Genomic DNA, 12,668 nt, shown 5'->3' on the forward strand with positions numbered 1-12,668 from the left:
GGGAAACCCCTCTCCAGGCCCCTTAGTTTAAGGCTAAGGAGCAGCTGACCTCTGGCATGCTCTTTGTTGGTGGGGAGTGGGGGGAGGACATGCGAGGCACAGCAAAAGAGCATTTGCGGCACCCAGGATCAGGGACGATCGTACGGCCCCGGATCACCAGACAGAACTGCTCAATAGCTCTCTGTTGTGCAACCGGCGTGCAAGTTGCACATCGGTGCTCTGCTGACACAGGCTTCTGGATGTGCGGAGTAACGAGCTGCGTTGGTGCGAAGGTTGTTGTCTAGGACTGTTGGTGCTGTAGTACGTGCTCCGTTTCCTCAGATGCTGCAGAGGGAGGGCATGTATGCAGCAGCGGTCCACGCCAACTGCTCTGCGTCTCCTCAGATCAGATGCACTCGCGACCCAACCGTGCACAGCTGGGTGCGCGAGGGGCAAGACTTTTGTCCTCTGGAGTTGCGCTGAGAGGTACGGTGAGCTGCATCGTACCCTCGTGGTGTTCCGAGATGCTTTCCGAGCCCGGAACGCTTTCGGTGGGCGGAGCTCGGCCCGACGTGTCTTTCACACACACCTGCAAGAGCCACGCGTGCAGCTGATGGGACTGAGGTTCCAGCTGATCAGAAGGCATGGGTGGAGGGGCTAGGGTGTAGTGTTTGTGCGTAGACTGGGATTATTTTTAACGCTGGCTGTGGTGGCACATATTGCACACAAGTAGACCACAACAGCAGGAAATAAAACTGGCCTTCAAACCTCGTTTCGGTAATTATAAATAATAAAGCACATGCTGCGTTATGCATCATCAGGTGCGTTTTTTGCGCGGTTTTCAGGAAGTTCCTCTCCTTTCACTTACTTTCATAAACTGATCCAGTTGCCTTTGAATGAATTTCTCCAGCCGCATTAGGGTGTTGATTCAAAAACCCTCACCTCGGGTGTGATGTTTTAGGGTTAGGGTTTGTTCACCTTGAGAAAAAGGTAGGCAGCTGGGGACTGCTGCAATGAAACAACCAGGATGCCATGCATCACACGCACAGACACAGAGCGCTGAAAAACAGAGGAGGCAGGAAACGCTGCGTACAGTTTCTGACGAGCGCACGCATTGTCTGCACCCTCCGGTGTTAGCGCGCACGAGCAGTTTGACTATAAATACACAGACGCCTCTCGTGCACGCGCACACACGCACGCACGCACGCGCCGTCCAAGTAAGCGGATGGTTTCTCCAGCTGCTCCGGAAGCCCTGGGCCTGAACGTCCTTCACAGCTGCGTGCTCCTCGCGTCCCTCCGATTCGGGAGCGGGGGGTTGGGGCGCATTGACATGAGGGCGGGTCGGAGCGCTGAAGTTAGCCGGACGGTCTGGGCAAGGCCTGAGACGCAGGTCGCGTGGGCTCACCTGAAAACGCCTCGTGGAGCGATGACGAAGGGACAGTTAGCGGCGCATTCGTTCCGCGCGGCTGCGCAAGTCGCTCTTTGTTTTCGAGAAATCGACAAATGCCGCAGAGGCGACACGCTCCGTTCCGTGCGCTTCAGGCGACGCGTACAAGAGTGTTCCCCCACCTTCAGGCGCTGGGGGGTGGGGAGGTGCGTGTGAGATGTGGTCCGCAGCATCTAAAATTGGAGATCCTGTCTTACTCAAGGTTGATTCTGCAACAGCGAGAGTGCAGCCAAGTCACACGTACAGAAGCAAGAAAGTTCAGTGGTAAATTGACAGCAGGATCAAAAGAGAGAATTGCTCGGTGTGGTCAGAGCCTGGAATTATCCTAACCTAAAGGCTGTCCACACGGAAATGCTGCTACGTTTCTCTGCTTCTGTCTTGCGTCCTTTCGTTTGTCCTGCCGCTGTGCAGCTGGCCAAACGTCCACTTTATTTAATGGAGAGGAGCAGCTTTCCTGCAGCAGCTCATAGAATATTTCTCTTTTATTGGGCTGGAGCTTTTGCTTGGGCACCTTTTTCTTTTAGACCACACCATCCATCCGTCAGTCTCAAGCACTCGCTTTCCCGAAGGTTCGGGAGGCCGTAAGCTGAAACAAAGACCATCTTCTCGACCTCAGGACGTACGGGTTTGTTGCAAACAAGACAAGAGGTCAACCCGCTGGTGCAGGAGGGCTGGGACTTGGGCGCTACGGCAATGATTCACGAGCTTACGAATGCGTCACGAGGAGGGCGAAGTCGATCGCAAAAAGCTCTTCGACGTACGCCGTGATCTTCAGGGCAACTAGATGAGAACTTTGGAAGGCGGTTGCCCATCAGAATCGGCTCACCCGGGGGCAGTCGGCAAATGCATTGTGTCATTGGTTTATTGCCGTTGGTGTATTTTTGTTGTGATAGTATCATCAGTAATACACCGAGTGGGATAGGGGACATTACCTTATCAAAATAGCTGAAAGAAGACGGAAAGGGAGGAAAAAAACAGCATACAGGAAGTGTCTCTTTTTTTGTCGCTTTCTTGCTGGTTTTTTTTTAGCTCCTGCTTCCCTCTGTCTAGCGAAGTTGCCATGGCGATTGGCCCTTCTTTCATAGTGTAAGGGATGTCCGCGGCAGCCGCAACGGAGAAGTGATTATAGCCAGCGGCAGCGGCAGGGAGGCGAGTTCACAAAAAAGAAAAGAAGAAGAAGAAGGGAGAGAAAGAGGATGTTATCGCTGACGAAAGTGGAGCGTTGGGGAGCAGCGCTTGGCCTAATTATAGTTCAAAGAGAGCGAGAGAGAGAAGCGCTGCAGTTTTCATCTCTTCTATTTTTAAAGACTTATTTTCGATCTGTTGATGGTAGGAACTCTAATTGCACGCATTTCCTTACCAGGCAGGAAACCAGACAATAGAGAATACTATCTTAATGATCTCAAAGGGAGGTGACTTCGGCTAATTAAAATGACTGAGGTTTTTTTTTGGTCCGGCATTAAAAGTCCCTCCGGTGTTTCTCGTCCCTTCGGGGGGCTCCGGTCTCCACCTTGTAGGTGCCGAGGTCTCTGCTCACGCCGTAATTGCCGGAGGGAGAAAACAAGGCGTCGGAGCTGAAGCTGGAGCGGCATGCGAGCCTCTCGGGTGGCCGGGAGGGCTCTGAAACGGGAGAGACGGAACCTGAGAAGAAGCGTCGGCAGCAGGTTGTCTCGCGCCCCGCGGCTCCGAGCGCCTCCCTGCCACCTTTCTTCCTTCAAGTGCATCTCGGGAGCCGAAATATACCACGATTACTCGCCAGCGCGCTGCACGCAGTGATTTAAATGCTGGCCACACTGGCAGCATTCTGTCTTGCGTGGCGGAGGATGTCGTGCAGTCGAGTCATCGGAACCAGACGGTTTCCACCCTCGGTGTCCTCAGATTATACTGAGATGAGCTGAAGCTAATGTGTCCAGGCAGCCCTGAGGGTCTGCATCGTTTCATTATATTGTGTTACAAATATATGTGTGTGTGTGTGTGTGTGTGTGTGTGTGTGTGTGTGTGTGTGTGTGTGTGTGTGTGTGTGTATATGTAATATGATCATGGTTTGGACCCCAGGGGCTGCCTGGTAATCGGGAGAATACTGTGTTGTTAATTACATGATGCCGGTGATGACAGTCTTAATTATGGTATTTGGAATGAGATTTGGTTAGTGTTAGCGCTATCGTTGCTGACATACACTGGCATGGTGGAGCAGATGTTCTGGGGCAGGGCTAGCATGTACTTTTGAGGCACCCTGTGTGACTATGACGTCCCGCCTCCTTTCCGGAGCGTTCCAGAACAGGTTGGCGACGCACGGTGATGCGACGTCTCGCCGTTCGGTTTCCGGGAAAATCCCATGACCTGCTTGAAAGGCCTCCTGTACCGTGGTGACGCTCGTGTTGGGAAAACCTCGTTTGGAACTGATTAGTATCCGTTTCCTGGAGCGGGGGGGAGAAATCTTGCATGATGTGTTACGGGGCTGTACAATAACGCTTGAAAGAACTGCAAAATGTCCTCCTTTCAATAACAACATATTTACCGTAAATTTATCTCCGCACATGTTTGCACGGTGAGACGTCACTTCGCGAGAAGTGCTGAGGATGTCAAACCTGAGCCACAAGAAGGATTCGCATCGCGTGAGCCCGGCGCCTGCGCGCCCTTCTGATCTCATCTCAGGAAATGCGATCGGCTTTGGAAACTTCGGGGGAATAACAGCGGAGAAACTCGACCCGTCGCAAAATGCATTATGTATAAAGCAGTTCTCCTGACCGGCTCGGTGAAAACGGACACTGGCTGCCGCTCGAGGGCCCGCGCGGCCGTGGACGGTCGTGCGCATGCGTGCACGTCACATAGACACACACGCGTCGCGCAACGTGCTCATCCCGACTTCCTAGCGCTCCGGATCTCATCGCGAAAGAGAGGACTTAGTTTTTTAAATTTTTTTTGTTATGATTTTTTTCAATCCTCTTCTGTTCGGAATCTACGAAGAGCAGTTTTCTTCTGTCTTCTCAGAAGCCGAGCTGCAAAATAGAGCAGCGCTTCCTAGGAACTGTTGCTTAACGTACACGTAACTGCTTATTAGTAATCGACGTATTAATAATCTGCCTGGGAATTCATCTCTTGTTTATCCCAACGAAAGCAGGACCGCATTCTGGAAAATGAGCGTTCGGGGGTCATCTCCCGTGCTGCCGGACCGGAGGGCGAGGCCGCGTTTGAGGTGCACTTTCACAGGCCAACAGCTCCGCTCCGCTGGATGGGTAGCCGCCGTAGCCGGCGATCGTTTCTTCTCCCGTCCCGTCCGTGATCCGTCTCCGTTGGCTGGTTAATGCGAGGTTAACGTTACGGACGTTTCGCTGTCTGCTTTGGGCTTGTGCAACCTTTTAAAAACCGCTTGGGCTGAAAAAGTGCAGGATGTCTACTCAACGCACGCTGCTATTATTAGCTCTTGTCTAAAACATGCGGAAGAAGTTGTCTAAAAAAAAAAAAAATGCCAGCGAGCGTTTGCATAATCACACTAACGTCCCCGAGCCCCCCTCTCAGCCCCAGGACTCGGGCTCCCGCTGCGGGGGGGGGGGGGGGGGGGCCGACACCGTCTCGCTCCGGCATGTTCTTTGCCTATTTTGCTGCGGGGGGCGGGGGAGCATGGCCGCTATCAGACGCCATACATAGCAGAGGACGGCGCTGGTGGTTTGCGGGCTGCGCGGAACCTGCTGGCAATCGCACGTCCTCGTGATTGCTGCTTGGTTTAGTTTTTTCACCCAGATACCTCCTGCAGTCGAGTTACCTATAAGCGGTTCTCCCTCTCGCTCTCTTTCCCGTCTGTATGTCCGTGCGTTGACGCTAACTGGGTGTTTGCCATGGGTCAGCATTTTTACAGCTGAGCCATCTCAGTGTTTTGCGTTACTCCACTTTTCGCCCATCTGCCGGCTGTGTCTGAGGGTCGTTTTCCAGAACGGAGGGAGTTTTCTCCGCCCCCGACGCACGTCTGCGCGACATCCCCCCCGTCCTCCCCGCGTCACCGCGTTCCCTCCCCTCGCCCAGGTGCCCATGCCTTATGCTCCTGAAATTTCCTTTGCGATCCCTTTAAATACACGTTTGGCCAGCTAAAAATACCCTAAAGGAAGAAATGACCTCCTCTGATACGATCAGCTCCACCGATGCCCTCCCTCAGGCCTTCCTCCATCGTGGTGTTTGCACCATTTTGGCGGAGCAGGCTGCCCCGTTCGGGCTCGCTCTTCCTGCGCTGGCTCCGCGGCGCTTTTGGCTAACGGCGCAGCCGGCGTGCCTTCTGCTTTCACACGCACCCCGCCGATGCCGCCGCTGTTCCGCGCAACGGCGGCGAAGCTCTAAACGTGAACCCGGAGCGCTGCAGCTGAACGCTGGACCCCTGGTTCCTGTGGCTCCGCACCGTTGACCCGTCGATGGGGACGCTTTAGTCTCACTGACCCAAGCGCGTATTTGTTTATTCACGTGTTCTCATTCCGCCCTCCCATCCCCTGGGTTTCCTGCGGAGTGAAATTCCCGAAACCTTACGGGAGTGGAACCAGAGTCTTTTTAAAATTTGCTTTCATAGCAGGATGACTGTGGCCTGCTGATAAGGGGGGGGAAAAAAAAAAAAAAAACGATGCCATGTCAAAATTGGCATCTGCTTTTCATACTCATATGAATATGAAAATGATACTGATGTGGAGGAACAAAGTAGACAAGTGTTTTGCCAACTGGGCAAAAACAATGAGTTCAGTTTCTTTGTTTTTTGGTCCTGTGACCGTGACTCAGAATGCTTGGTTGGGGGAAAAAAGAATCCGCTTTAGCTGAACAGAGCTTCCGACATGAGGTTGCTGGAAGACTCTTCGGTGTTGACGGGAATCGATCGGTATGGATCGGCCGCCTCCTTCCATTTATCCGGGTCACTGCTCTCACGCATCATCCTGCCATCTATGCCTAGCGGTCTGCTGACACGTTGAGGTCCTGCTGCTCGAGGCTAGGAGGACCGGTGCGCGGGGGCGGATTGGGTTTCTTCGCATTCCACATGCAATACCGAACATTTTTGACAAAGGAGGGGAAAAAGCTCCGTATCTCATTACTCGGAGCTCTGTGTTGTTTCAAGTTCCTTATCAGGGCCGGAGTCCTGCTAGCTGTCTCCGTGGGAAGAGCCCCGGCGAGGAAAGGGAATGCCGAAGAAGGGTGGGCGCGGGCCTTCCTGCGGGGCGCTGCGCTTGCAATTTTAGCATCGTCCTTGGTGTCCCGAGTCGGTGGCCAGCGGGGCCCAAGTCCCACAGCTAGCGCAGCGCTGCCGCCCACCATCTTTACTATCATTGTGGTAGAACCGATCCGACCGAGGATGCCACCTATACCGTAAACGAGCTTGCGGCGTTCGTTATGTTGTGCTCGTTTAGTTTTCCATATTTGCTTTTGAGGTGGTAAAAGCAAAAAACTAACTTGCGTCCCTCGTCTTAGACGGGATCGTGTTCCTTCCAAGGAGGACCGTAGCTGGCTTGTGTGCCGGAGGAGTGACCCCCCCCATATTGAGGTAGCAGAGCTGAGCTCACCGAGATACATGACTTTATGAGCTCATACACTGTGATGGACAGGAAGGCCCTCACTTGTGCTGCTCAGGATTTTGCTCTCGGTTTGGATGTATAGAAGTGGTCCAGAGGTGCAAAGGAAACCTGCTGGATTGTTCAGGTTGCGTGTGTTTGGCTGCCGGGATCCTGGGGCCGCGCGTCACGCTGCGTGTGTGACTGTCTCAGCCAAATCGAGCAACGGCCGGCTTCTCGGGAACGAGGACGAAGGACGCTCCTCTTGGGTTGCGCCGGTTTCCGTGGCGATGGGATACCCGGCCTTCCGAGCGGTGGGCAGCGATGCGCGCCCCTGCCCCTCGTGCCACAGAAGTTTGGGATATTTCAGCACTGAGTCAAGGACCCAGGGGCACCATTCTCAGGAGCGTCAGGTTTTCAAAAATAGCTTAGAACCCTGCCAACATATGTAGCGTATATTTATTCTGTTAGCCGATGCTTTTCTGCAAAGCGACTTACAGTGTTAATCTGTTTATAATTATCTATCCGTTTATACAGCTAAGTAATTCTACTGGAGCAATTCAGGGTAAATACCTTGCTCAAGGGTACTACAGCTGGGGGTGAGCTTCAGACCTGCAACCTTTGGGTCCAAAGGCAGCAGCTCTAACCACTACACTACCAGCTGCCCCTCTATATGTTGTATGTATGTGGTGTATATTCCTCTGTCACACCTGTGTGTGTGTGTGTGTGTGTGTGTTGCTTTTAATGGTTTGGACAATGTTTTCCATGAAACTGTGAAGCCCATGTTCCTGTTCTGGAGCTTGAACCTCTCTCACCTGGTACTGTGTTTGCAGCTGTGGCAGAGAAGGAGTTCTGGCCTGTTGACGGCTGCGAGGGGTGTGTACCGCACGAGGCCGAGATGGGTAGAGGGCATCACGGGTGCTCCAGAGGGGACACGCAAGGCCACGGGGCCGTGACATACCTCTTTTGGGCACACGGGTCCTAAAAGTAGCCAGGCCTATGGCTGCTGTACTATGGTAACGCTGCCACAATACCTCAACGGTTTGCCTCTCGTGTCTTTGAAAACACAAAGCCCTTTTTGCATACTTTCACTTTTGGTAAATGTTTACAGAGAAATGCCCTTGAGCGCAGCCCTGTAAGTGCTCGTGAAAAACCACGGGAGGAAAAAGGCAGATTTGCGTTTGGGCGGAGAGCGACGCTGCCAACACGCCTGCTACCTGACAGTGTTTCCTGACACTTCATTAAGCTGCCGAGGGAGCGAGAGCCTGTCGAACCCCATCGCCGTCCCCCGGTTTCCCTCACTTAGAGATATTGTCTCTGTGGAATTTCCCCCAGGCGGAGGGACGGGACCTCTTTTGATGAATGTGACGCACAGAAGTGGCCTTTGAAAGAGGCCGAACTAAAGAGCGAAAAGAGAAAAAGGGCCAAACATGTTCTTCCCGCCCTAAAATAGATGTGGACGAGAGGCCAGTGAGCATCCCAGTTTCCTCCAAAGTGCAGCGATTCGAGTGCAAGTCCGTATGGGCCAGATGTTTCCTGTCTGGGCTTAATTAGTTCATTTTTTGATTATTATTATTAGTATTATTAGGGGGGCTGTGGTGGCACGGCCGGTTTGACCGGTACCTCGCTGTTTGGTGGGTATGGGGTTCGGGTCCTGCTCGGGGTGCGTGGCGGCTCCGGGTTTCTCTCTCTGTGTGTGCCTCCCCCAACATGCAGAAGACTGCACTGGCAACCCCCTTCTGTTCCTCCCTTGCCATGAAACCATGTGGGTGGTCGCAGTGGGTCGGGTTTGACTCGATGGCATCAATAACACACACACTGGCCGAAATCGCTTGTCCCAAGGTGAACCGGAGCCTAACCCGGCAACACAGGGGGCGAGGCTGGAGGGGACACACCCAGGACAGGATGCCAGTACATTGCAAGGCACCCCAAGCAGGACTCGAACCCGAGACCCACCAGAGAGCAGGACCCCGCTGACCCCACCAAACCTGCTGTTCCACTGCACCCCCCTCCGCATCAGTAGCAATTATTATAATTTTTTTTTGTAGGTCAATACTTACTGTTTTCCTAGTGTTTATTTTGAGATGGCTAAATTTGGAGCGCAGCGGGAGCCGCTGGCTTTCTGCAGGGCAGCAGCGGATTTATACTGACAGTTGACTTTCATTGTCCTCCCTTTGCAATGGGAAGAGGGCACAGGAAGCGCGTCCGTGTGACGGGAGATGCCTGTCCCCACGAAAGGAGCTTCTGATGCTATGGACGTGTGGTGTGAAGAGCGGGAGCCGGTCTTCGGTTGGTCTTATTCCCTAAGCTCCCCACCCCCTGTTCTTCACACACACACACACTGGAAGAGGTGGTTACAGCTGAGGGCTTTTCCACAGTGTTTGTGTATATCTGGCTTTGCTACAAATGTGCACACATCCAGCTCATAGGTAAGACATCCTTCTTTTTTTGGGAGTCGAAAAGAAACGCAGACTTTTATCGAGGAAACAGCCTGCAGTGGGTGAGAAGGGTGCGCATTCCTCATGCTTTGTTTTCCTGCTTTCGGACCTTTCGTTTCAGGAGCGCGCTGCTGGCTATTACCCCGTGCTCTACAGCTCAAGGCTGTGACCTCCTGCCCACCGCTCAGCCCTCTTCGGTGCAGCGATTGGGCTTCCGCGGCGCTCCAAAAACGGCGCGCGAAAAAAAAAAAAAAAAGCACATTGACTGGCGAACAATGCATTCCTTCACATTGTTCAGCACTCCGGAATGTTCCAGGAGAGCTCCGAAAGTAGAAGAAGTAATGGCCGCGACGAGGAGATGAGCGAGAGCGAGCGGAACCGGCTCGGCGTGCTGCGTGCATCGCCGCGAAGCCCCATTACCTGTCTGACTCACACCTGGAGCCGTAGGCGCTCCAGGGACCGGAGACCCAAAGGCCGAGGTTTCACAACCGATCCACGGTGCGGTCTGATATCTTGCGTAAACAGCTTGCGTGGTCCTTTGTGAAATTGAATGTATTCATCAAGAATGATTAACGTTCACAGTTCAACACACACACACACACACACAGACCTGCCGCTTCTGAGCACAACCCACACGTGTGGAAAAGGCCACAGAAGGGCCTCCCGAAAGGCCCCCCCCGGTGCATCTGCTTGGGGATGTGCTGGGAAAGGGAAAGGAACGGAGGAGTCGCTCACGAGCGGATCTTTCCGTTTCTCGATCCGGGTTTCACGGGAGCTCGGAAGGGTCCGGATCATCTCAGACGTGCGGGACCGGGTCCCGTTCCGCCCGCCTCCCCGTTCCCCTCGCGGCCTCCCGTCCGGCGCTGACGGCGCTCCGAATTCACTTAACCGTTAGAACGGCTCGCGTAGTCGCGGCGCTGTTCGCAGTCGCACAAAGGAGCCCTTTTCCCCCCGTTGTCCGTTTTCTGCGTGTACCTCATCGATCTTCGCGCACGGTTTTACTGCACGTTATCTTCGAGCGATTAATCGGGTTCAACGGGGATAGTTTGGCAAACGGTATTTGCTCGGTGATATTTCCTCCGAGTCCCGTCTTGTTCCGTTTCACCGGAGTTATGTGTAAACACTCCTCGGAGCTCTTTGAAAAGCTAATGAATGAATCACACAGTACATTGTTTCAAATGAGGGTGTGAGAATACACGGCTATATCGGCGTGTATAATGGAGGCTTTCACCACCAACAATGCATACATTGGTTCAGTGTTTTGTAGGAACTGACCCCCCCTCCCCCCACCACCCCACACACACTTTTTTTTTTTTTTTTTTTGGCCTCTGCGATAAATTGTGTTTTTGTTTCGGGCCGTTGCTAAATTTAGCTCGGACTCCTCGCAAAACCCGGGGAGGTGAGCGATTCATGCGTTTGACCTAAACGGTCCCGCCGTGCTGCCCGCGCACGTTTCTTTCCTTTCGCCGAACCGGCCGTTACCCGGGACCCCCGGCGGCTCCGCTGCATTTCAGCCGGCGCAGCCTGGATGGGGGCCGGTGTGAACATGTCATGTTTGGCCCATGGTAAAACGGCGTGCCGGGCGAGCTCGCCGTGGTGTACGCGGAGGATTTGGCCGTAAGCGTCTCGTTGTCGGACCTGATGGGGGGGGTACGGCGGTGCCGCCGCTTAACACACTTCTACTGGTCAGCACTAACTTGGTAGCGTTACCTGCGTAGTAATTTAAATAGATTCCTCGTGGTACTTGTCTCCCATGGTAAGACTCTTCAGCCGGAGACTCAGGTGACCATTCAGGTTCAGACGCAATCGGCCGACGCTGATGTGGGTGTGCGTGTGTGTGTGTGTGTGTGTGTGTGTGTGTGTGTGTGTGTGTGTGTGGGCAGTGGCTTTTGTATCCACTTCATCCTGCTTCCTGAACCAGCCGGAACCTGTCTCTGGCAGAACGAACTGGCTTCTGCTGTCAGGCGAACCCTGCAATGCAAATGTTGGTAAAGCAACATGGAAAAAAGGGGGCCGGAGAAACGGCTTGGGGAGCTCGGTGAATTTGCAGAGAGGACGATAAATTGGAGGGAGCACAAAGGCGAGTGTGAAGGGGCCACGGGTGGGAGGACTGCGGGGGGGGTGGTGGGGGTGGTGGTGGTGGTCCAGCTCGCTAATGGCTGTGTGGGATTAGCTTTCACGTTCAGCCATCTACAGATGTTCAAGCCTTATGGTGGGCTGTGTTCTCATGTGTTCTAGCATGTCCTTTCTCCTCTTCTCCCTCCCTCTCTTTACTTAGAAAGTTTCTTTAATAATAATAGCATTTATTACCATTATTAGTAGCAGTAAAGGTAATAGTGGAATTTACATTTATTCAGCAGATGCTTTTCTCCAAATTGACTTCCAATGAACTCTAGGTAGTGTTACCAGCCCACACACTTTATTCACCAGGGTGACTTACACTGCTAGATACACTACTTACACTGGGTCACTCATCCACACATCAGTGGAACACACACACACTCTCTGTCACTCACACACTATGGGGGAACCTGAACAGCATGTCTTTGGACTGTGGGAGGAAACCAGAGCACCCGGAGGAAACTCACGCAGACACGGGGAGAAAATACAAACTCCACACAGACTGAATGGGGATCAAACCCATATCATTTGCACCACCCAGGCACTGTGAGACAGCAGCGCTACTCGCTGTGCCGCCGTGCCGCTCTTGAATTCTCAAATTTCGCTGCTTCGATATTTTTATCCAATACAAGTTAGTTATTTGTGTTTCTCCTGTAACACTATGGAACCACTGGTCAAATGTACAACGGCAGCATCGCTCCTGGAGATAGAAGTAATGACCTTCTGGCCAGCAGTCCCCATGGTGGACCACGTATAGTGCTTGGGGTTGGGGGGGTAGAGTTTTGGGGAAAAAATATGTTCTGTTGAGATTTCTGTGTTCTGCCCACTGACATGAAGGGTCTCTGTTCCTCTTGTGTACCCTACAGCGGACACCAGTGCCCCCGTGCCAGCCTCAGCCCCAGCGCCCCCGGGTTCGACCCCCATGGACCTGCGTGTGGGCCAGAGGCTTGTGCGCCCCGGCTCTGATACGGCCATGCTGACACCCTTACCCCACCCCCTGCTGCTCAGCCCGTTTTCCCCACAGCCCTGTTCCCAGTTCTCTCAGCTGCAGCTCAACCAACATATCCAGGTAGGTGCAGCGTGTCCTTTCGCTCCGTCTTGCTGATGCCGGCCCCTGCCCCGGCCCCTGCCCCAGCCCCAGCCCCCGGATGACGTGATTCTCCCACT

At 53.5% G+C, this 12,668-nt stretch overlaps 1 protein-coding gene across 5 annotated transcripts in view; it reads left to right on the forward strand.

The window, feature by feature from the left end:
• hdac7a (histone deacetylase 7a) overlaps positions 1–12,668 on the forward strand; it is a 69,506-nt gene that overhangs the window by 33,905 nt on the left and 22,933 nt on the right. For 3 of the 5 annotated variants that reach the window (XM_018760538.2, XM_018760539.2, XM_018760540.2), the window contains exon 3: positions 12,368–12,570. In XM_018760538.2, coding sequence (XP_018616054.1) covers positions 12,368–12,570 — 203 coding nt within the window. Of the gene's footprint in view, positions 1–2,957; positions 3,091–9,646; positions 9,879–12,367; positions 12,571–12,668 lie in introns of those variants that run through there. The other 2 variants (XM_018760541.2, XM_018760542.2) reach the window with 2 other exon arrangements.

Source organism: Scleropages formosus, chromosome 19 (genome assembly GCF_900964775.1).
Source record: "Scleropages formosus chromosome 19, fSclFor1.1, whole genome shotgun sequence".
NCBI classification, from domain to species: domain Eukaryota; kingdom Metazoa; phylum Chordata; class Actinopteri; order Osteoglossiformes; family Osteoglossidae; genus Scleropages; species Scleropages formosus.